The following is a 20613-nucleotide window of genomic DNA, read 5'->3' on the forward strand; positions in this document are numbered from 1 at the left end:
AGAAAGACGCCGCCGCGCTGGAGGGGGAGACGAGAGAAGCGACACGCGACGCGATGGCAACGGAGATCGTGAACCGACGCGCGACGTTGAAAGAGAGTCGAGGTTGGCGGACCAACGGCAGAAATCACCTCATGGCTTCGACACGCGACCTGTGTGTGTGTGTGTGTGTGTGTGTGTGTGTGTGTGTGTGTGTGTGTGTGTGTGTGTTCTTTTCCAACTGGATGGGACGGGCGGGCACGCCAACGCGCCTGCCTGCCTACCCGTGTGCTCGCATCGCATCGTCTCGTGCAAGGAAGGCGCCGCCGCCGCGTCGGCAGACACTCGTGCGTGTGCGTGTGCGTGTGCATGTGCGGCAGGCGCGATCCATCAATGAAATGCATCTAAAAATGAGTCACTCACGCAGTCTTTTGACGCTGGCCACTCACAGGGCCCGCGCCTGCAGCGACGAGCTCAACCCCAGGCCTGGCCGACCCCTGCACCGTTGGCGCCGATCCACACCAGCCTCGCTCTCTCTCTCTCTCTCTCACTCGACTTACACGGTTGACTCCATGCGTACTGAGAGGTGCTGCTACTACCCGTCGGCGGCTCGCGACGGCACCTCGTCCGCTCATCCAGCAACCATGGCGCCCGCCGGACGCATACTGTACTGTGCGTAGGTTCCTCGCACGCCTCGCGGACCGGACGCGCGCATTCTGGACGTCCACCCAGCCAGAGCGCGCGCACACGCAACTCGCAAACCACACGCCTCCTGCCAGTCAGTCACTTACTTGGCTTGCCACCACCCAATGTTTCCCGATCCAGCCTTCGCTTCCCACTGCCGAATGCCACCCGCCGCGTTTCACAATACGGCGCCGCAGGCCCATTGTCGTGGCCCTCGGCCGTGATCCTTGACGAGTACAAGAAGGCGGCCTCATCCCAGACCGGCTGTCGTCGTCTCTCCATCTCCAATCGTCCGCACTCGATCCCCTTTGGTGCCTCTCTGCCCTCTCCTCCGCCGTCGTCTCTTGCCCTCTCCTCACAGAGACACAGGGAGTTGCTCTCGATCCATTTCTCTCCCGTACATATTCCTTTCCATATACACTATACGGCTCACGTATGTGCCATATTACACACAGAAACTCGTCATAGACAGTCTGACCGCATAATCCTATTCCTCCTACCGCGGCCCTGCGGCCCAGACTCAGCCCACGCCGGCAACTCGTCGTCTTCTGGAAAGACGCGCTCCCTGTTTCGGACACAAAGCCTAGTCACATCCTGATTTGACACTGGAGCCGGCCTCCACGAACAAACCAACATAATATTCATCATTCCATAATTCCTCGACATCTTTGGTAGCCATGTCTGCGTAAGTCTTTCTCAGTAAACGTGGCGAAAGATGCATCACTAATTCAACCCACCAGTCTGGAAGCCGACGTCGCTTTCGATTTCACCTTTCCCTCGCCCTCGACCCCCCCTCCGCCCTCATATGGCTTCACCTTGGACGGCGCCTTTACCTTTGACCCAGCCTTTCTCGAGATCCCTTATGGCTATCACGACCAACGCCATGCTCGGTCCTCATCCAAGGCATCGTCCATCTACTCGACCATATCAACCGTCGATTCCACCCCTGACTCTGTTTGCACACGCTTGACAACCCCTCCGCGAGCCAGCCCGCCTGTCGTTCGTCATGGTCCCCTCTTGCTCCCCAAGATCAGGCCGCAAGATCAAAATCTTGACAGTGCGCAGCTTCCCGTTGCCAACGTCAACGCTCGCCGTGCCAAGAAAGCCCAGACAACCCCTCCGCCTCGCCCTAAGGCTGCCGCTACTAGATCAGTTCGCTCTAGCCATGCTCGGAGCTACACGAACCCAGAGACACTCAGCAGCATGGCCTTTGCGCACATGTCCTCCTTCGCTGGGGCTTCGCTGCAAGGAGGCAACCCGGCGCCTCTGTTGTGCTCACCCGCCGCTTTTGCGCACGAGGGCGTGCTGTCATCGGAACCGGACCAGATGACACCAGGAGTGTCCTCTGAACTGCCATCTCGCCGTGCTTCAACGTCGTTCAGCGTCGATGCGGCCGTCATTGACCGGTACGGGTACCCCACGTATCGCCGAATGCCATTCTCGTCGGTGCCACCGCCCAGCAGCATGACCAGCCAGGCGGATTGCTCTTTCTCCTCATATGCTCCTAGGGCACCGTCCCCTCTGGCTCTTGCTGCCTCTTTTGATGAGACTTCCACCCCTTCAACGCCTTCTACAACGCTCATCAACTTCCTCACTGCTCCTAACCCCGCTGCTTCCCTCGTCCGCAACATTTCCTTCCCACTCCGCGACCCCAGCATTAGACATTTCTGGTGGGATGTCCGAAATGTTCGATCTTGGAACTCCTTCAACGCCTCTGCGATTCTCTCTCTGCCTGGCGCTCGGGCTTTGTTGACCACGCCGGTGCCTGCCCCGGTCCTGCCTCAGCCGACCATGTCGACCAGACACCCTGACACTGAGGCGGCCTTGCATGGAATTTATGCTTCATTCTATCTTCCAAAGATGAACGCGGCTCTTTCCATGTCCTCCAACCGAGCCCTGCAAATTTCCGTGCCTGCGAAGGCGGCGAACGACCTTGTCTTCGTCATCAACGCTGCCGGTGAGTCCGCCACGGCAGCGACAATGTTTGGAGGAAAGCCTTCCGCACGCGTTGTCGGTCTGGTCCGAAGCTTCGACCGTTTCAATACTGGCATGCGCGTCGAAGGCAACATCAAGCGTGTCGAATACCTTCGCGGCCTGTCTGCAATTCATTATGCCATGCGCGAGCATGGCTGCCGATATGGCTTCATCCTCACCGAAATTGAACTTGTCCTCGTCCGTGCCGGAACGGAGTCAACTCCGTTCTTCGGTGACCTGGAGATCACTTCGGTGCAACTGGCTACATCGACTCCCCAAGACGAGTCGGAAAGCACACCGGCCACAGGTTCGCCCCAAGCCTTGACAGCCTGCCTCGCGCTTTGGGGTCTGTGCCAGCTTGCTGGCGATAGGGCACCTGCGGGCCACCCTCACTGGAAGGCCGAGATCGGGGCGCCTGCTGAGGGTACGCGTCGCAAGGCGAAGCCTCGAGACAGTTGGATGCCGCAGCCCCAGCTGGCGGAGAAGCGAGAGGCCAAGCGCAGCCGTGGATGGATTTGGCCCGAGGACGCCATTGGCAGGAAGGAAATGGGAAAGCGAGGCGTCAAGTACGGCAACTTTTGAAAGCAAACGTTTCGTGTCAGGTAAAGCAAAGCCCGACGTGGCAGTGGAAGGGACAAGCTTGAGCCGGTCCAATTTTCCTTTGTCCTGCCCTTCCGTCGACTATGGTGCGGCCACGACTGATGAGACACGATGACAATGACGGCGCGATGAGGTAGTAGTTTAAACTTGCTTGGGCCTGCCCTTGAAGTCGAACGGGACTATGGGTGAGGCGAGTACCTTGAGACATTTATGTAGTCGATAGTTATGCATGCAAGGAGAAATAATCGACACTATACAATGTTCAACGCGGCACCACGCTCCCGAGGAGCCAAGTCGAGATTCGTTCCCTGCCATCCACACAGTTCAAAGTCACGTCTGTCTGACCTTTTCGTATTACCCACCACCGTATGGAAAGGTATGTGTGTCTGTGAGGAGGGGACCTCGATTGCCTCGCCATATCTACTACGGGTAAAAAAGAAGAAGAAAAAAAGGATGCCAACCGCACGCGCGCGCATACAATGAAGGAAAGATGAATGGTGAAAGAAGGGACACACGTCCGTCTTTTGCGCGGGAGACCATCCTCAACCTGCCCAGGCCTCTTGACACGAGCTGACGGCAAAGCGCGGTGCTTCATGCCTGCTCACTGATAGATAGACTTGGGAAGAAGGGGGGGGGGGGGGTTCAGACAGCATCGTCTCTATGGATGAAGCGTGTTGGTCGCGGACCGCAAGATCGATATGTAGGCTCCTACGGACGTCCATGTACTTGTTGGTGCTGTGGTCGTGCCATGGGGCATGCATGCAATGGCGCATTTTGACCACATCGAAAGCTGTTTACGCGGTAACTATGGAGCGGAGCCTACCACTCCCAAGCACGGGGGATATCATCGAGGTTACGTGAAGGTGCTGCGGACATCCGTCTTTGGCTGTCAAATTTTTACTTTGTTTTTATTCATTGTTCATGGCTATCATCAACTTCTTTGCATTTCGGCGACAGCATAAATTAGCCCTTGGCGGCACCGGCCTTGATCAGCAAGATGTCGCCGTCCTCGACAACGTAGTCCTTGCCCTTGGTCATCATCTTGCCCTTGGCCTTGACCTCGGACTCGTCGCCAAGCTCCTTGATTACGCTGAAGTTGTAGACGATGGCCTGGATGAACGTCTTCTCAAAGTCGGTATGGATGACACCGGCAGCCTGGGGGGCCTTGGTGCCAGTGCGGATGGTCCACTGACGGACCTCATCGGTGCCCGTCGTGAAAAAGCTGCCCAGCTGCAGCGCCTTGCGCATCTGCAGAATGATCTTGGGCAGTGCCGAGTCGGCGCCCACGTTCTTTTGCTCCTCCCTGGCGGCCTCCTCCGTCTCAAAGCGTGTCAGGCGCTCCTCGTATGAGACGGAGATGGGGATAATGGGGTCGCCGCTGGCGTTCTCCTTGATCCACTCAGCAATTTTGGGGAGGTGCTTGTTCTTCTTGCGGACAAAGTCCTTTTCGGACAGGTTGACCAGGTAAACGACAGGCTTGGCCGTCAAGAGAAACAGAGGGTTGATAGCCTCGACCTACGCCATGTGGGTCAGCAGCTGCTTCAAACCAAGCAAGGCAAAAGATAAGAGCTCAAAAGAGGTGAAGGAGCATTTGCAATCAGGAAGGACGTTATCTCAGTATGCACTCTAAGCGTTGTTTTGGTGAGGCATTCGACGAGCTGGGATTAGATCAGGCCAATTGGCCTTTTGTCATCACGCAAAGCGGAAAAAGACAAGCGACAAGACAAGAGAGAATGGTGTCGTCTTACCTCCTTGGGGCCCCAGTCACCCTTGCGGATGTCCTTGCCGTCTTGCAGCCAGGCGAGGACCTTCTCGATGATTTCTTGCTCCTGCTTGGCCTTCTTGAGCTCCAAGCTTTGGCCGCCCATGCGGGTCTTCTTCTTCTGGTTCTCCAGTGCCTTCTCGACAAACTCAATGTCCTTGAGTCTCAGCTCCTCGCTGATGATGTCCAGATCACGGGTAGGGTTTACGTCGCCCTCGACGTGGATGATCTCAGCATCATCGAAACACCGGACAACCTGGAAGATGGCGTCGACGGCGCGGATGTGAGAGAGGAAAGAGTTGCCGAGACCAGCGCCGGTAGAAGAGCCGCGGGTCAAGCCAGCAATATCGTAGACTGTCAGATTGGCAGGGACCTGGGACTTGGGCTTGTACTTGTCCACGAGCCAGTCGTAGCGCTCATCGGGGACGATGACGCGGGCTTCCTCAGGTTCGATGGTGGCATAGGGGAAGTTCTTGCGAAGCTGTCAGCACCCCGAATGAAGGGTGAGCGACAAATGGGGAGGCGTCATACAGCCGGGTTGCCCAGGTTACACTTTGTGATGGCCTGGAAGAGAGTGGATTTGCCAACGTTGGCGAGGCCGACCTGGATGGGGCTCAATTAGCTTGGATGCGCCGTTTGGAGGGGGGTAGCTCTCACAATGCCGCTCTTGAGGCTGTTCCCGGGCCTGCCCAAAGGAATCTTTTCCTCCACAACGTGCTTCTTGGGAGGCATTTTTCTTGATTTTGCGTAGTGTCGGCACGGGGTGTATGCGACGAGTATGCGCCGCAGGGCCGGGGCTCGTTGTCCAAGGGCGACAGGTCTTGCTGCGCGGGGGAGAAAAGCGGGAAGGGGAGAAGCGAAGGGGAGATGGTGAAAGGCGGCGAAGGACGTCGTGGTGGAGGGATTGGCTGCCGCCAGCCTCGAGAATTGCTTCAAAAGAGCCTGAGAGCGAGCGCGGGACGCCTTGAGGGGGGAAGAGAGGAGAGGCTGCGTAGGACGGGATGAAATGGGAAGATGATGGGAGGAAAAAATGGGAGGGCAGCAGCGAAATTTGATGCTCCCCACCACTTGGATGAGGAGTGGGGTGGTTTGTATTTTGTTTTAGTTGTGCTGTCCGCTGTTAAGTGTGCGCCGCGAAGTGCAGTGCAGTGCAGTACAGCGTACCTAATGCTAAGGCACCTAGAGGTGCCTAATAAGGTTCAAAGGCTCGACCCCTCCCTCACTCGAAGGTACTTACCTGGCTGGGCTACAAGCTGGGGAAAGTACCTATAATGTGAGCTCCTCATTCGTGGATGCTGTGCTGTGCTGGCTCGCCTGCAGCCGGAAGTCGGAGGCTTCATTTTCCCGAGTTCTGCAGTCACTGGGGGCGGTCCTGGCGTGGCCCCGCCGTTCAATGACCGGATCCACCTCATGGATTGCCTGGCCTGGCGCTGGGCTGGCTGACTCGCTGGGCGCGTCTCACTGCGTCACTCGCTGTGCCACCACCCGGACCCGACTGATCCTGCCTCCCAGCTCGAGATGGAAGCGCTGTAACTGTACCACGAGTACCTAAAGTTACCAACCTTAACGTTAGTACCTGACCTGTGCAGGCTGCAGCCCATCTGGGCAGGCGGCTAACCCGGGGGTCCGGTCTCCTGGGCTGAGGCGGTGCATGCCCGCTCACTAACACCACAGCAGGTGAGGCAAACCGTCACTTCCCTCTCCCGTCCTCCGCTGCCGGGCTGCTGGCAAAGGGAGGGAGGCGAGCTTGCTTATTACTCGCGCACGACGGATAAACCATCTCTCGGTTGGCCGCGATGTGCACTTCTCCTCCACTGCATCGCTGCCTCGACAGTCAGCATAGTATACTACGTACTTGCGATCCGATAGACCTGCACCTCCGGAGCAGAGCGCCTTGCTGAGACACTGCCCGTCCCGATCCGGCGTCGCGCCCACGTTGAGCCTTGGTGTGACCGCTGAGACAGCCGCCCACCCCTAGGACCCTCCCGTCTCTCCATCGCCTCGACTACTACTACAAGCCCGGCACTCGTCGTCGTCGTCGTCGTCGTCGTGGTTGTACAGGCAGTCGTGTCCTTAGCTGCTGCATCGCCGCCGCACCGCCGACCCGTCGGTGACGCCTCCAGCCACCCGCCATGCCCGCGCGCGAAAACGGCGCGAGACAGTCGAGCGGCCGGCACCGCTCGACCTTGTCGCTGCAAAAGACGGAGATTACAATTCACGTCTACGATCTGTTACCGGCAAGTTCTTGGCCCATCGGCGCACATGCTCCGCTTACTGACCAGAAATACAGCCCGGCAGAGTGTCCTCGGTCCTCTGGACCGTCGGCGCTTCGCTGCTGCATTCCGGTGTCGTCATCAACGGACGCGAATACGCCTACGGTGGTCACGACAAGCGCGGTGTCACCGGCGTCTACTGGACCAAACCCAAGACAGAGCCACCCGGAGGCACCTTTCGCTGCGAGATACTTCACGGATTCACGCTGGCTAGCCAAGAGGAGATTGACGCCACCCTTCGCCATGCCTCGGACGAGTTCCTCGGAACCTCGTACAACCTCCTCACCCGGAACTGCAACCACTTCACGGCGTATCTGTGCCAGAAGCTCACGGGATCGCCAAGCCCAGGATGGCTCAACCGCGCCGCCAGCATCGGCGTTGCTTTACCTTGCGTCGTTCCGCGCGAGTGGATAGAGCCCCCTGAGTATGACACGGCCGACGGCGAGCTGCTCGACGACGACGAGCAGCACACGGACGAACATTCACGCATGCTGGGCCAATCACGGCCGCACTTTCTCTCCGACGGCGCCGCCAGCGACGGAGCGACAGAGTGGGATAGCGAGGAGGAAAGACGCCGCGGCGGTAGTGGCAAGGGGAAGCAGGTCGTTCGCGATTCCGCCGGCCGGCAGCTTCCCGCGGCGGAGCGGGCTCCCACCTGGTAGGACGTCGGCGCTGCGCTTCGCATCCAGACTTTGCAACGGCTCACGCATGGCGTTTTGGGTGTCTGGGACTGTTCTTCTGAAATGGATTGATACCACGGCTTGACCTGATGCTCTCATGTTGCGCGGCGGGCAGGATGAAGCAACCCTATTCTGTTGTGACACGCGCGCCCCGCGCGGATTGCAAGGTCCCATTCTTGAGGAATTCGTGGTCTGTGTGTGTATGCATGGTCTAGCTCGTACAAATATTGTACACTTTGGCACCCCTGTGCTTCCATTTTCTTCCTCAGGCGCGTTCCACATTGCCCGTCGATCGTGCGCCCGACAACAACGGAAGCGATTTGGCCGTTATAGGCGCCTGCGCTTCTCGCTCCTTGTTCCTCCAAACTTGATTCTCGTCGAGTCGGCTACCCGGATGATCTTCTCGCGAAAGACCCTGCCCTCGGGGCTCATGAGCACCTTGACGGCCGCTTCCCGTCCCTGGCCGAAGCCGCGCAGGACCAGCTCGATGTGCTTCATCTTCATGGGCCAGCCGGTGTGGATGAGCCGCTCGAGGACGTACTTTGTCAGCGAATAGGCCGCGTCAAAGGTGCTGCGGCGCGACCCTTTGAAGCCAATGTTGCCACAGGACATGGAGATGATGGGCTCGCGGTTGGGCTTGGTGCAGGTGATGTGCGTGTTGTGCTTGTGGGAGTAGATGTGGAAGTGGTAGGGTTCCAGCTCGTCCTGGCGAGGCTGGACGGCCTCGGTCGTCTTGCGGGACAGGGCGCTGGTGTCGATGTTGGACTTGTTGAGGGCCTTGAAGACCATGCTCTGGGAGAGGTCCGCCATGGCGTTTGGCTTCTGCTGCGTGGACCGGGAGGCGCCGTAGATGTTCTCAAGGAGCGACTCGGTCCGGGGCCGCGCCGGCATCCGCTGCTTGGGCTGATTGCCCTTGGGCTCGTCCCATCGTGTGCTCGAATGCGAGAAGGACTGGGCGTTTCGGAGGGCGACGCATTGAGGCGCGAGGGGCTGTGATGGTCGTAGGCGGAGCGAGCGTGTCTGCGCCGCGAGGCGAGTGGTCAATGGCCGACTCATGGCGCTGGCATGACCCTCTTGTTCGACGCCGATGATGTGTGACCGAGAAAATGGCGGTGTTCAAATTCCGTGATGCCCAGCAACTAACGTAACCAGCAGGAATAATTGGCACCTGCACCATTTCGGCGCGGCAGGTTTCCATTGGCAGGGGCCGCCGCCACAGTGCAGCCAGGAATGCAGCGGGACCGCCGTCCTGCCGCGGTTTTGCCGCTGCACAGCGCCGGCGCCGCGCCACGGCCGCCTGCGCTTTTCCCTCCGTCCCTGGCCAACTGAGCTGGTTGTTGCCGCCAGGAGCCGAAGTCGCCAAAAACCGAAATTTCCTTCCGCAGCCACGAGCTTCTCCCCCCCCCCCCAATCCGCCTCTCGCATCCGCACCCGCGCATCTCCTCGTCCCTGAGCAGGAGAGCAGCAGCCTCTCGTGTGGACCGCTCCCATCCCCGCCGGTTTCAGTATGGCTTCCTTTGCCCGAAGCGCCGCCAACACGGAAAATGCCCTGTCGCGGGCCTCCAGCCATGTAAGCCGCACGCATGGCCGATCGCCCGCATACCGGAGGTTAGCCTCCCAGCTCTCCCAGGCCGCGAACCGCCCCGTCACCGCCGCACCGTCGGGCGCTGTCACGGGCGCCATCCTCTCTCCCTTGCGATCACATTTTCTCCCCGCCGAGTTGCGCCTCACCTTCTCCCCGGTAAGCCAGGCCCGGCAATTCCACATCACCGGCCGGCGTCCCCAGGAAGACAAGTCCAAGGCGGAGGCCAAGGACGACTCCAAGGCCAAGCCTACTCAGCCTGAGGCCGAGTCTGACAAGAAGCCTGAGGAAGAGGAGGCTAAGAAGTCGGAAGAGGGTGAGAATGGCGAAAAGTCCGAAGGCAAGGGCGGCAAGGAGGAAGGCAAGGAGAAGAAGGAGGATCTTCCCCCGCCCCCTCCTCACGGTGACAAGACTCCTTGGCAGGTCTTCATGGAGACTATGAATACCGAGTTTCAAGCGTCCAAGGAGTGGAACGAGTCGACCAAGCAGATCGGCGCCGCCGCCCACCAGTTCTCCGAGAGCGAATCAGTCCGCCGAGCCCGCGAAGCGTACGAGAAGTCGACGGGAGCCGTATCCTCGACCGCTGCCAAGGCCGTCAAGGGCACCGCTGGCGCCATCGGCAAGGGCGCTGCCTGGACATGGGACACTTCCGTCATGAAGGGCGTCCGCAAGGCCGCCAACGTGACTGGCGACGCAGTGGACAAGGCAACCAAACCCATCCGCGAGACGGAGGCGTACAAGAATGTAAAGAACGTCATCGACGACGGCAGCTCGTCGAGGTACGGCGGCTGGGTCGAGAAGGAGGAGCGGAGAAAAAAGAGGGCAGCGCTTGAGGCACAGCGCGGTGCCACTGGCGAGGTGATGCAGGAGGACCCGGAGTACGTTTTAACACCCCCCTCGCGAATTTCTCTGAGCCGAATCTAACAACCCACTGCAGGGCTGGTACAAACATCACGCTCCACAAGGACGCCGCCTGGAAAGAGGCGTGGAGAGATTTCCGCGACCAGAACAAGTTTGTGCAGGGTCTATTCAGCATGAGGGGCAAGTATGAGGAGTCGGAGAATCCCTTGATCTCGACTGCCCGCAGCATCACGGACCGCATCGGCGGGTTTTTCGCGGAGAACGAGACGGCCATGGTCATCAAGAAGTTCCGCGCCATGGACCCCAACTTCCAGGTGGAGCCCTTCCTCCAGGAGCTCCGCGAGTACATGCTGCCGGAGGTCCTGGACGCCTACGTCAAGGGAGACACGGAGACGCTGAAGCTGTGGCTGTCGGCGGCGCAGTACTCGGTCTATGAGGCGCTGACCAAGCAGTACCTGCAAGCGGGCATGAAGTCAGACGGGCGGATCTTGGACATCAGGAATGTGGACATCCTTCGCGCCCGCATGCTGGATCCGGGCGAGGTGCCCGTATTCATCATCACCTGCCGCACTCAGGAGGTGCACGTGTACCGCAACGCGAAGACAAACGAGCTCGCGGCAGGCATGGAGGACAAGGTGCAGCTGGTGACGTACGCCATCGGCATCACACGCGTGCCCGAGGACGTCAACAACCCCGAGACGAGAGGCTGGCGCTTGATTGAGATGCAGAAGAGTGGCAGGGACTGGTACTAAAGAACAACACCGAGCGTTTTCCCCCTTCCGCCACGGCGGACGGGGCTGTTTCGACTGGCGAATGGAGGGTAGCATACTTTGCGCTGTGTGAATACTGTATAATACCTCTTTGCATGTACGGGGAGGAGGGTGGAAGGCCCGGTACGGCCCTGTATGATGACGAGGGTGTCGAAGGAGGATATGGGATGGGCATGTCACAAACTAACAAGCAACGCCACACACACCGCTCTTGCTCAGGGTCTCTGCGGCAGAAGAGAGACTCTTGTACGATTGGAAAGGGGAAGGGGGTCGTCGGGGGATCTAGTTGAATCAAGTGGATCGGAAGGGCTGGAGCAAGTCTGATAGACGACATGTAGACGCCGATTAACATTACGGACAATTGTAATCGCCTTAAATCCGTCTGATATAAATGTTAAGCATTGTCTTATCTAGTCTAGTCTATAGAGACCTATGCTAACGCTTTAGTCGTGGCCTTATCCCTCTTGCCTAAGCGGCGCGGGCGCGAGTGTAAGTAAACCCTCTTATAATATTTAGTATTCGACGAAACTATAGGTATTAGGACCCTTAACAGCCCGAGAATGCTAGTCTAGTGACCGTGCCCACCCGGATATAATTGGTAGCAGCTGAAAGCGGCTGTTAGTATTGTAGAGAATCGGATGAAAGAGTGAGGCATGGACGGGGACTGCGGCGGGGTGCCGTTCCTAGACAGCAGTTGAACACCGATAGTACGCAGACCATTCCAGACGTCGTTCTTAGCAGGAATGGCTGGTAAGAATGGCATCGGACGGCAAGACGTTGTGTAATTGGGAACGCGCAGCTCATGATTGACCAACATGATGATGGTGGTGTAGGCTGGATGTGGTCTGGTCCCACACTGTAGCTGTAGCTGCCCTGGGCCGAGGTGGGGGGTTACATATATAAGAGTTAATAGTTGTCCCCACTCCCACCGGTACGGGGAAATGGTGTAGGGGCATCACACCTGCTTTGCATGATTTCATGTAATTTGCAGTAGGTCCGGGGTTCAAATCCCCGTTTCTCCATTTTTGCTTCGTTTGCCACATTTGCGTAGACTTTTCTTTTTCCTTTTTTTTTTTGCAAGTCATAACTACGTTGGGAACTGAGTAGGAAAGAGGGCAACCAATTCGTTGAAAACACAGGAAGCTCGTTAGAGTGACCGGCTGTCGCGCACGGTCTCCACCAGTGAGTCAAGCGGCAACATGAATGCCTCGCGAGTCAACCTCGCGATGGCGCGGGGCGCGCTACCCGGCGAGGGCTCGCGGGCGATGGCGGTGCAGCCGTGGAGGCGAGGAAGCCTGTGTTCTGACTCTTGAGGGCTGCGTATGTGCATGCGTGCGTGTGAGGGTCACAGCGCTTGGTATATGATGGGGATGAGTTTTCGTGCATCGTGCATCGTGTACTTCGTACTTCGTATATCGTGCAGGAACCCCCTTTCCATTCGCTACAAATCTCTCTCTCTCCCTCGTTTTACCCTTGGATCGGAGCGAACAAAGCAGGCGAAAGTTGCAACATCATCATGTCCACCCAGCATCAGTCGCCGCCCGTATACTTCTGGCGTGAGACGGACCCGGAGACGGGCTACCTGTCGCAGTGGTACTACTGCCCGTTCCGCGACGACAAGGACGAGTCGATCGTGTACGACACGGCGGAGCAGTGAGTTTTGATTCCCCCTTCACGTATCTTTTGCCCCCCCCCCCCCCCCTTCAATTGCCTGCCTGCCTTGGTGGTAGTAGTAGTAGCAATAGCTTACCTTGCCGGGTCACGATAAAAAAAAAAGCTTCATGATGTACCAAAAGGCGCTCCTCTTTGGCGACAGCCGCGTCGCCGCACAGGTCCTCGCGCCGGGCCTGCACCCGCGCAAGATCAAGGCCCTGGGGCGCAAGGTCGCGGGCTTCGACGAGGCGACGTGGGTGCAGCACCGCGAGGGCATTGTGCGCCGTGGCAACGTGCTCAAGTTTACGCGCGCCGTGAGCTGTGAGGAGGCCCCCCGGAAAGGCACCACCACGGCTGCTGCTGGTACTCCTCATCATCATCTCAGGAGTAATAAGACCAAGAGTGGCGGCGGCGGCGGCGGCGGCGGCGGCGGCAAAAGCGACCACGGGGCCGTCGTCCCCCCGCCGGCGCTCATCCAAGACAGCCTGCGCGAGATGCTGATGGCGACGGGGGACCGCGAGATCGTCGAGGCCAGCCCGTACGATGCGATTTGGGGCATTGGTTTCACGGAGAGGGACGCGGAGGCCATGCGGGAGCATTGGGGCGAGAACCTGCTCGGCAAGGCGCTCATGGAGGTGCGAAGGGAGCTCAGGGAGAGCCAGTCTGATAAGAATTAGCAAAATGGGTAGCAAGATTGGGTGTGTCTCTTGCGCGGATCGGATCATGGCAACGCGGTGAGGATGATGTTGGTGACGAGGATCGTCCTCCGTGCTTTGCATGTTGTCATTTCTCAGGGCCTGCGCCTTTCAGCGTCTATTCTCCCGTTTGTCTAGCTTTCTTGCTTCCTCGAGTGCCATCCCGTCATGATGTAGTTAATCAAGGAGCATGGAGACTCAAATGCCAACCCTTGATTATTCATTTGTTTCTACTTGGTAGAGCAGAGCTTCACATTTTTTTTCTCCCGCGTTCAGAATTCGAATTCAGCGGTAGATAACTCAATTCATACAAGCGGCCTATGTTAGAGGCATGCCGATATCATCTCAACTTGAAAGGGGTTTCTATCGCTCGTGGTGTCAATGGACACTCGCAGCTACCCTAGGCGACATGCCCATCTACATCTTGATACCATGCCAGCACATTGGCTCGCATGAAGCGGCATCGCAACCCCTGCCGCAAACCAAGTCAGACGGCATGATATTCCTCCAGCTATGGACCACGGAGCAGGCTTCGTTTGCGGCGAGCGACGCTCAGCTTCTGGTTTGCGGCATGACTCACTTATCAAAGCGACAAGCGCCCATCGGAGCCTCACTCAGCCTCAAGCAAGGTTTCTCCCCCAAAAAAGGCACCACGATCCTGCACAAACCAAGGCTCATCAGGCGGCGCTCACTGGCACAACAGAGGATACGGCTCATCACAGTCATCACACACGCACGACTGGGCATACACATAACAACCCCAACCATGGCAGACCAGGCCCCGCCATTCGCACTCGAGTCTGCGTCCATCCCGCTCCGCGACCTCCCCGCCGACAGCTACCTCGTCCACGCGACAAACTGCATCGCGACCTGGGGCGCCGGCATCGCCGCGGAGATGGCGGACATCTTCCCGGCCGCGTGCCGCGAGTATCAGCGCTTCTGCGTCGAGGAGGTGCTCCACGGCCCCGAGACTTCTTCCCAGCAGCAGCAGCAGCAGCATCGCCGCCGGCGGTGGCCGACGAGCCAGTCCCCCATCGCGGGCCGCTGCCTCGTCATCCCGCCGCAAGACGACGACGTGCGCGCTGGCGCCCCGCGCGTGCACATCGTGTGCCTCTTCACGAGCAACGGCTTCGGGAGGGCGGACCCCGCGCGCGGGAAGCCCGGCAGGGACGCGCCGGGCAGGATCCTCGAGCAGACGGCGAGAAGCCTCAAGGAGTTTCGCACTGCCCTTGAGAGGGCGGCATCATCATCATCAGCAGTACCGGCGGCGCAGACAGACGAGCCTGCCGGCTCCGGCAGCGGAGACGCAGCGTCGCCCGTCGTCTACTCTCCCATGTTCAACTCGGGAGCCTTCAGGGTGCCGTGGGAGCAGACGCAGGCGCTGATACGGGGTGAGTTTCGGGGTTGGCGGGGGAGATGGGTTGTTCTTGCGCCGCCAGGGCCGGCGTGAGCCAGCGGGTATCCCGTATCAGATACAGTGTCAAGGGTATCATGGCAAAAGGGGCACAGGCGCACAGCTGATGAAGACCTTGGTGGACTATGAAGGGAGAGAGAAGAGGGGCTATATAGGTGGCCGAGCGAGAGAGAGACCAGTGGAAGAGCCGACCAACTAGGAGGCTGACCAACCAACCCACAACATATCAAGATGAGAGCAGGGTAGCTCCTGTAAGACCTGGAAAAGATTGATTTGGGAGTGCGCTCCCTCCCCAGGCTGGAGCATACTCCATGCAGTCGTGAGCCATGTTCGCCAGAACTTCCATAGGGAGTACCGCCTTTTTGACCAACGTCTCCGACTGCCACTGCTAGTCATCATCCTAACCAGCTACTTGACTGGCCAGGCCACGATGGAGTACGCAAAGCGTTCCGGATACTGTTACGATGAGTGAGCATTTCTAACTTCTATAAGTCGGACTACGCAAGTGCGTACTACGCGATATGTGTTGGCGGATTCCGGCCGCTTCTGTAAGCACAGTTGAAAGCACTCACCCTTGGCTTTTGCTCAGGAGCCCTTTTTAGAAAGGAGGCGCTGAAGCGCCAATAAGTCTCTCATTGTTAGTAAGATGCCAACGCCTGGAGGACCAGGCGGCGCTGGGGGTGTGGGAGGTCCTGGGGGAGCCGGCGGGCTATCGGTTCCGCGTTTGTTCGAGTCCCCTGAAGAGCCCAGGGGTCCAGGGCAGCCGCATGGGCCGAGGGGCCCCGGAAGTCGCGTCGGCCGCACATGACTGCTGGGGCTCGTATCCTGTCGTGGATGCAGATCAGCGCCCGAAAGTCGTCCGCTGTGAAGAGATTCCTGCATGTGCATAACTTTACCCCCGGCCGTCCGTCTGTTACGACTTCGCCAATAAGCATATATAACACGGGCCAGGATCAGTGTGCCGATAACAAGGGGTATCGTCTGGCCAGCCGAGTTCAGCAAGTCCACATTGGCAATGCGATTCCAACGAATGGTCAGTTCCGACGCCGTAACGACGATCGCGCCGACAGCCAGGTCCAACAAACATCTGACATATTGCAGCAAGGCGATCCTGTCTATGGTCAGCTTTCTAGTTTGGCCGCGGGGGATCACGGAGAGAGATGATACCTGGGCCTGCCTTTGTCGTCGTTGGAGCACGTGCTCTCGGTACCGTCAACACTCACCCTGTCTTCAGTCGCTCCGCCGCCCACTCTTAACCCTGTATCGCCGAATCCAAACTCTGTACCGCTAAGGTAAGATTCTGTATCGCTCTCATTCGCATCTTCGGCCGTTGCGCTCTTGAAAAACCTCGCCAGGGAGATATATGAAAGAGCAGCCAGTATAAGCAGACACGAATAGAGCGAGATGTTGACGGCCCGAAAAGCCTTGTTCTCCAATGGAATCTTCGCAAAGATGAAGGCATACGTCGCGCAGTCGTTGGCGGTCCGTGTATCGGCCGGAACGGCCCAAAACCATATCTGAAAGGATGACACCGCGATGAGAAGCAGGTAATGAAGCTGCGTGTCCAGTATACCCGGCTCGACAACAGGCCAGCGCGTCGGGTCGAGGCTAGGCTCGAAACCAGTGACGATGCGCCATATATACAGTGGCGCTAGGAACAAGAACGCTCCATAACATAGGAGGAGTACGATGTAAATGTCGACCGGCTCGATCGTCGCCTGGGAGATCTGAATGAGGACGGCGAGAAACTCGGCGGCGATAAAGGACGTATTGGTGAATCGAATGGCGGGGATCTCCTCGTGGACACGCAGCGTGACGGCAAGGTTGAGGCTCAGCCACTGCAAGTAGAAACCAAGACGGATACCTAGTCCGTACATGTCGGGGTTGCCATCATGTTGACAAGTTTCCATTCCGGAGTCGTTGGCAGGACTGGACGCTCAGAAGGACCGAGAACGCAAAATGACTACTCCGTATACTACTATACGGATGCAACTGATTGCCAGTGGATAATTTATATTCATCAACCCACATGATGCTCCTCAAGATGGCTACAGTGCACTGCCCTGCACCGCCCCTCTCTTGCGCGGCAGAAGACTCCCGTCCATGGTCCGGCCCGCGGTCGCACAACATGAAGTAGACATAGCCACAGGCAGCAGCCTACCGTTCGAGAGCGTCGCTAACAAATAGAGTTTCCAGATCCAGTCAGATGCAGCAATCCCGAGCGGGCACATCATCCAGTCCAGAGAAAGGCAGATCCGGGGGCTTTCGTACAGGTCGTGTGCTTTGGGGTGGCTCAGCCATAGAGCACAAGCCATATAGATTAATGATAGAAGGCGCGCTGTTGAGCCCATGGAACCGGGTGGGTGGCCATCGCTCACGTTTGCCTCACGAGCTACAATACCGCCGCTGCCGCTGTGACCTGGCTTTGCAACATACCAAGAGGTTGAAAAGTAGGGGCGGGGGAGGGGGGGGGGGGCCTTGATGGAGCATTCGCGTCTTACGTCTATACAGTAAATAATCGGGAGCGCGCCCGCCCTTATATCTACACACGTTACATTGAGGCCCTCCCAGAGTTCTTTACGGGCGAAATAAAATCCGTATCCGGGAGTCATGCAAGCTGACGTGATCCGATCGCGGTTGCTTCGCAGACGCGTGGGAGTCGCGAACGCAAGTGAAGCTTGGTCCAAACAAGCCACCCTGACTTTCGTGACTTCGCTTCAGTTACGTAGATGACAATGGCGAAAACAACATCGCCCGGCGGGAAAATAATATCCAGCCATATCACCAACATTGGCCTAGGGCTGGTTTATAAGTATGTTGCCCCCCCCAACTGTTCGCTCATGCACGCAAGCAAATCCAAGCTAAAGGCAGTCCCTCAGTAGTAAGAACTGGTCAATTAGTAGCGCCGCATCATATATCAATCCTCGAACAGCCATGGTTGTGATTGGAACCGCGTTTCTAGTGTGCGGAGCCAGCCCTGACTTGTTCCGGAGAGGCGTTGCTTCCTGGAAGGCCATCAACTGGAGAACTGTATCTGTGGCCATCATACAAGCGGCCGAGTACAGCCGATGGTTCTTTACCGTTGTCAACGCAACTAGAGACTTGTACAAGAGGTGGCCTTGACATGTGCCATGAGCAGACGTAGGTGCGGCCCCGAGATGAAACTATAGCTTTGGGAATGCTAACGAAATCATTCACAGGGGCGATAACAAGAACTTCACCCAAACCTCTCAAGGCATATAACCCTGCGGAATGGGGGCTAGCATCCGATCAAAAGGTGAGGTACGGAGCAGTCCCGCGCTGCATATAAGCGCAAACGAGCCACGGTGGCACGCTAGATTCGCAATACTGAACGCGGACAAGAGTGCGCCGCCCGGCGGCCGTCATGGCGGTGGACGGGGTCTGGGACTTTGGCGGCATGATCCCACGCGGGCTTTGGGCCGGAGCTCATGGCGCTGCACGCGGCCGGCGAGAAGGAGCGGTTCGACGAGATGGCGCGCCAAAAGGTTCTTGCGGCCGCCTGGGCCGGGACGACCTGCGGTTGGGGGCTGGAGTAGGGCATGTGGTCGTTCAATAAGCCGTCGCCGTTTGACTTTGCGACGCTCGTGAGCAACTACACGCTCGAGGGCGTCGCGCGGCGCGTCCGGACGCCCACGTTTGTCGGGGGCGCGGAGGACGACGCGCAGTTCAGGGGCCACCTGCACGCCTTCAAGAGGGCCGACGACGCCATCGGCACGCACTCGGGCGTCGCGGCGCTCAAGTAGCAGAGCGCCGTGGTGCTGGACTGGTTCCAGGGCGTGCTGGACGCGAGGAGGCGCGGGGGGTATAGTGGTGGAGACGAACGGGAGGAGGCGAGAGGGGGTTCATGAACCTCATGATGCATGGGTTGACTTCATACGTGCCTTGCCTGCTGGGCACGAGGTACGCGGGCGGCGCCAATAGTATAGGCTTGGTAGTACGTTGGTGGATTTGTTTACGTTGCGTGGTTTCGACTACTTACTAGACTGTAGTCACTACGAAGTTTCTTCGGACGAAGTGAATAGGCGCTCCGGGCATGTACGAACAAAGTTAGTTGGATGCGCAATTGCAGGTTGCAAGAGCACGTTACGAGAAGCATATCGTGACGTGACGTGCCGGGGCTGTGGTGGCTGGCATGCATGAGTGAGCAAGTTTGGGCGGGCAGACGGGCATGACTCGCTCGCCCGGTGGATTGCGCTCATGGCAAAACGAGAACCGCTTCCGACCCTGTTTTCTTTGTTGCATTTCTGGTGTTGCGTAGACTTGTCATGCGCTGTGTAGACGACAAGGCGGGAGCCCGCGAACCCAAGCATGGCGTTGACGTGTTTCGATAGCCGCCGGGGCATAGAGCATCCCCCCGCCATTACTCAGCAGGCCAAATCATATCGGGGGCGGATGAGAGCAGGCAAGTGTTAGTACTCCGTAGTGGTTGGTGACTTTGAGTTCCTGCGGTGGTACGTCGTACGAGCAGCCAAAGGTCTTCGCCCCCCAAATTGCCCTTTTCGGGCCGGCAGAGGCGGAGGGGGGGCCTCGTTCCACACCGGCAAGCACAAGCAAGCAGCAGAGGGGGGGGGGGGGGCGGATAGCATGGCTGGCGGCAGCGAATGGCACGAGGCGGCGGCAAGACAAGCTTTTGGCCTGTCTCGGTGGCGCATGGCCCAGGGCCTGGTCGGGTGGATGGCAGATTTGGTTGGTGCCGCCGGAAGGTCGCTAGTAAGGGAGGGGAGGGGGTGGTTGGTTCGTTGGAGGAAATCTGCATCGGCAGTTCAACAGGCGAGGGAGGGAGGGAAGAAAAGGATACGAGGACGACGACGGCGACAGAAAGACGGGAGGGAAGGGGGAGGACGCAATTGGACGACAAGTTGTCGGACTAACTTTGGTGTTGGAGGGTTTGTTTAAACTCTTGATGGAAGATTTGGATTGAAGTGAGGTATCTTCTTCAGTACGTATACTGTACGTATGGTATTAGTACTGTAGAAAGGTTAGTAATTGTTGACAGCGCAGGATTCCCAGCACTCGAGGGGGGGATCCCAGCACCTGGAGACAACAGCCTGTACGTGTCTACTAGGCACGCTGGTGCAAACGAGAATAGAACTTACTTGCGAGCTTGGCAGCGGGGGAACGAGAAAGACCCACGGGTTTGATGGCCTGAATACATGCCTGGCAAGCTGGGAACTGCCTTGCAGCACGTGCTCCACTGCCCTGTAGGGCGACCACACCTGTCCGACATTGGGTACGTACGAATACATAGCCTTGATAGGCCAAGCTTTTAGTAGCAGGGGTAGAGGGAGGAGGACGGGGGCTTGGGGAGGAGCTTGTCAGCGGCCCTGGCCTCACCAAGCTCACCTGTTCCTCACCTTGCTCCGCAAATGACCGATCGCCATTGAACCTGGACGACGTCTTTCGTCGTGACACGCCAATTGTGCCAGGCGGGCGGACCAAGTGGCCGTCTCTGACGCGCGCTGCGGCAGCAAGCGGCGTCATCAACGTTCGTCCCTGTCGTTGTCGTTGTCGTCGTCGCCCAGCGAGGGAGACGGCCACGTCTTCCCTACTGTACTTGTTTTACGAGCCGTCCCAATATCGACAATGATGCCCGCCCGCATGCATTCCATTCCAAAACCACCTCGTCCCCCCTGGATCGCCTGGAACACGCTCGTGGAACATGTGGATC

General features: G+C 58.2%; 9 protein-coding genes and 1 non-coding gene across 11 annotated transcripts; 7 read left to right on the plus strand and 3 right to left on the minus strand.

Annotated features, from left to right (window-relative positions):
* Positions 1-470: 470 nt before the first annotated feature.
* On the plus strand, positions 471-3505 carry JDV02_005431 (uncharacterized protein). Its single transcript, XM_047986732.1, has 2 exons — positions 471-1345; positions 1401-3505. The coding sequence occupies exons 1-2, from the start codon at positions 1338-1340 to the stop codon at positions 3214-3216; spliced, it is 1824 nt and encodes a 607-aa protein (XP_047842715.1). The 5' UTR covers positions 471-1337; the 3' UTR covers positions 3217-3505.
* A 594-nt stretch (positions 3506-4099) lies between these two features.
* OLA1 (Obg-like ATPase) lies at positions 4100-6028 on the minus strand. Its single transcript, XM_047986733.1, has 4 exons — positions 5654-6028; positions 5528-5599; positions 4983-5468; positions 4100-4749 (listed from the first exon to the last, which is right to left on the minus strand). The coding sequence occupies exons 1-4, from the start codon at positions 5726-5728 to the stop codon at positions 4198-4200; spliced, it is 1185 nt and encodes a 394-aa protein (XP_047842716.1). The 5' UTR covers positions 5729-6028; the 3' UTR covers positions 4100-4197.
* A 447-nt stretch (positions 6029-6475) lies between these two features.
* On the plus strand, positions 6476-8199 carry JDV02_005433 (uncharacterized protein). The gene is made up of 3 exons (XM_047986734.1): positions 6476-6564; positions 6674-7233; positions 7287-8199. Exons 2-3 carry the CDS (start codon positions 7129-7131, stop codon positions 7929-7931), a joined length of 750 nt encoding a protein of 249 aa, XP_047842717.1. The 5' UTR covers positions 6476-6564; positions 6674-7128; the 3' UTR covers positions 7932-8199.
* Positions 7617-9112, minus strand: JDV02_005434 (uncharacterized protein). Its single transcript, XM_047986735.1, has one exon. The coding sequence runs from the start codon at positions 9003-9005 to the stop codon at positions 8277-8279; it is 729 nt and encodes a 242-aa protein (XP_047842718.1). The 5' UTR covers positions 9006-9112; the 3' UTR covers positions 7617-8276.
* A 191-nt stretch (positions 9113-9303) lies between these two features.
* On the plus strand, positions 9304-11576 carry TIM44 (protein translocase subunit). Its single transcript, XM_047986736.1, has 2 exons — positions 9304-10409; positions 10469-11576. Exons 1-2 carry the CDS (start codon positions 9457-9459, stop codon positions 11142-11144), a joined length of 1629 nt encoding a protein of 542 aa, XP_047842719.1. The 5' UTR covers positions 9304-9456; the 3' UTR covers positions 11145-11576.
* A 521-nt stretch (positions 11577-12097) lies between these two features.
* JDV02_005436 lies at positions 12098-12184 on the plus strand. Its single transcript has one exon. It is a non-coding gene; the product is annotated as a tRNA-Ala (tRNA).
* Positions 12185-12504: 320 nt separating this feature from the next.
* Positions 12505-13649, plus strand: JDV02_005437 (uncharacterized protein). Of its 2 annotated transcripts, XM_047986737.1 has the most exons (2): positions 12505-12815; positions 12940-13649. In XM_047986737.1, exons 1-2 carry the CDS (start codon positions 12679-12681, stop codon positions 13490-13492), a joined length of 690 nt encoding a protein of 229 aa, XP_047842720.1. In that variant the 5' UTR covers positions 12505-12678; the 3' UTR covers positions 13493-13649. The 2 variants fall into 2 exon arrangements, with proteins under 2 accessions (XP_047842720.1, XP_047842721.1); XM_047986738.1 differs by lacking the exon at positions 12505-12815 and having other exon boundaries at positions 12849-13649.
* A 270-nt stretch (positions 13650-13919) lies between these two features.
* On the plus strand, positions 13920-14980 carry POA1 (ADP-ribose 1''-phosphate phosphatase; the record flags this gene model as incomplete). The annotated part of the gene is made up of 1 exon (XM_047986739.1): positions 13920-14980. The coding sequence occupies one exon, from the start codon at positions 13920-13922 to the stop codon at positions 14958-14960; it is 1041 nt and encodes a 346-aa protein (XP_047842722.1). The 3' UTR covers positions 14961-14980.
* Positions 14981-16072: 1092 nt separating this feature from the next.
* JDV02_005439 (uncharacterized protein) lies at positions 16073-18846 on the minus strand (the record flags this gene model as incomplete). Its single annotated transcript, XM_047986740.1, has 1 exon — positions 16073-18846. The coding sequence occupies exon 1, from the start codon at positions 16832-16834 to the stop codon at positions 16073-16075; it is 762 nt and encodes a 253-aa protein (XP_047842723.1). The 5' UTR covers positions 16835-18846.
* Positions 18485-18688, plus strand: JDV02_005440 (uncharacterized protein; the record flags this gene model as incomplete). The annotated part of the gene is made up of 1 exon (XM_047986741.1): positions 18485-18688. One exon carries the CDS (start codon positions 18485-18487, stop codon positions 18686-18688), a length of 204 nt encoding a protein of 67 aa, XP_047842724.1.
* Positions 18847-20613: the final 1767 nt, after the last annotated feature.

The sequence above is a fragment of the Purpureocillium takamizusanense genome, chromosome 4 (genome assembly GCF_022605165.1).
Source record: "Purpureocillium takamizusanense chromosome 4, complete sequence".
Lineage (NCBI taxonomy): Eukaryota > Fungi > Ascomycota > Sordariomycetes > Hypocreales > Ophiocordycipitaceae > Purpureocillium > Purpureocillium takamizusanense.

Excerpts from the sequence above, each read along its gene's own strand:
- OLA1 (XM_047986733.1), bottom strand. The coding sequence starts at position 5,728 with ATGCCTCCCAAGAAGCACGTTGTGGAGGAAAAGATTCCTTTGGGCAGG. Across the intron at positions 5,469-5,527 it reads GTAACCTGGGCAACCCGGCT|AACTTCCCCTATGCCACCAT; the intron begins GTATGACGCCTC and ends CAGCTTCGCAAG. Across the intron at positions 4,750-4,982 it reads GTGACTGGGGCCCCAAGGAG|GTCGAGGCTATCAACCCTCT; the intron begins GTAAGACGACAC and ends CACATGGCGTAG.
- JDV02_005433 (XM_047986734.1), top strand. The coding sequence starts at position 7,129 with ATGCCCGCGCGCGAAAACGGCGCGAGACAGTCGAGCGGCCGGCACCGC. Across the intron at positions 7,234-7,286 it reads ACGTCTACGATCTGTTACCG|CCCGGCAGAGTGTCCTCGGT; the intron begins GCAAGTTCTTGG and ends CCAGAAATACAG.
- JDV02_005434 (XM_047986735.1), bottom strand. The coding sequence starts at position 9,005 with ATGAGTCGGCCATTGACCACTCGCCTCGCGGCGCAGACACGCTCGCTC.
- TIM44 (XM_047986736.1), top strand. The coding sequence starts at position 9,457 with ATGGCTTCCTTTGCCCGAAGCGCCGCCAACACGGAAAATGCCCTGTCG. Across the intron at positions 10,410-10,468 it reads GTGATGCAGGAGGACCCGGA|GGCTGGTACAAACATCACGC; the intron begins GTACGTTTTAAC and ends AACCCACTGCAG.
- JDV02_005437 (XM_047986737.1), top strand. The coding sequence starts at position 12,679 with ATGTCCACCCAGCATCAGTCGCCGCCCGTATACTTCTGGCGTGAGACG. Across the intron at positions 12,816-12,939 it reads GTGTACGACACGGCGGAGCA|CTTCATGATGTACCAAAAGG; the intron begins GTGAGTTTTGAT and ends TAAAAAAAAAAG.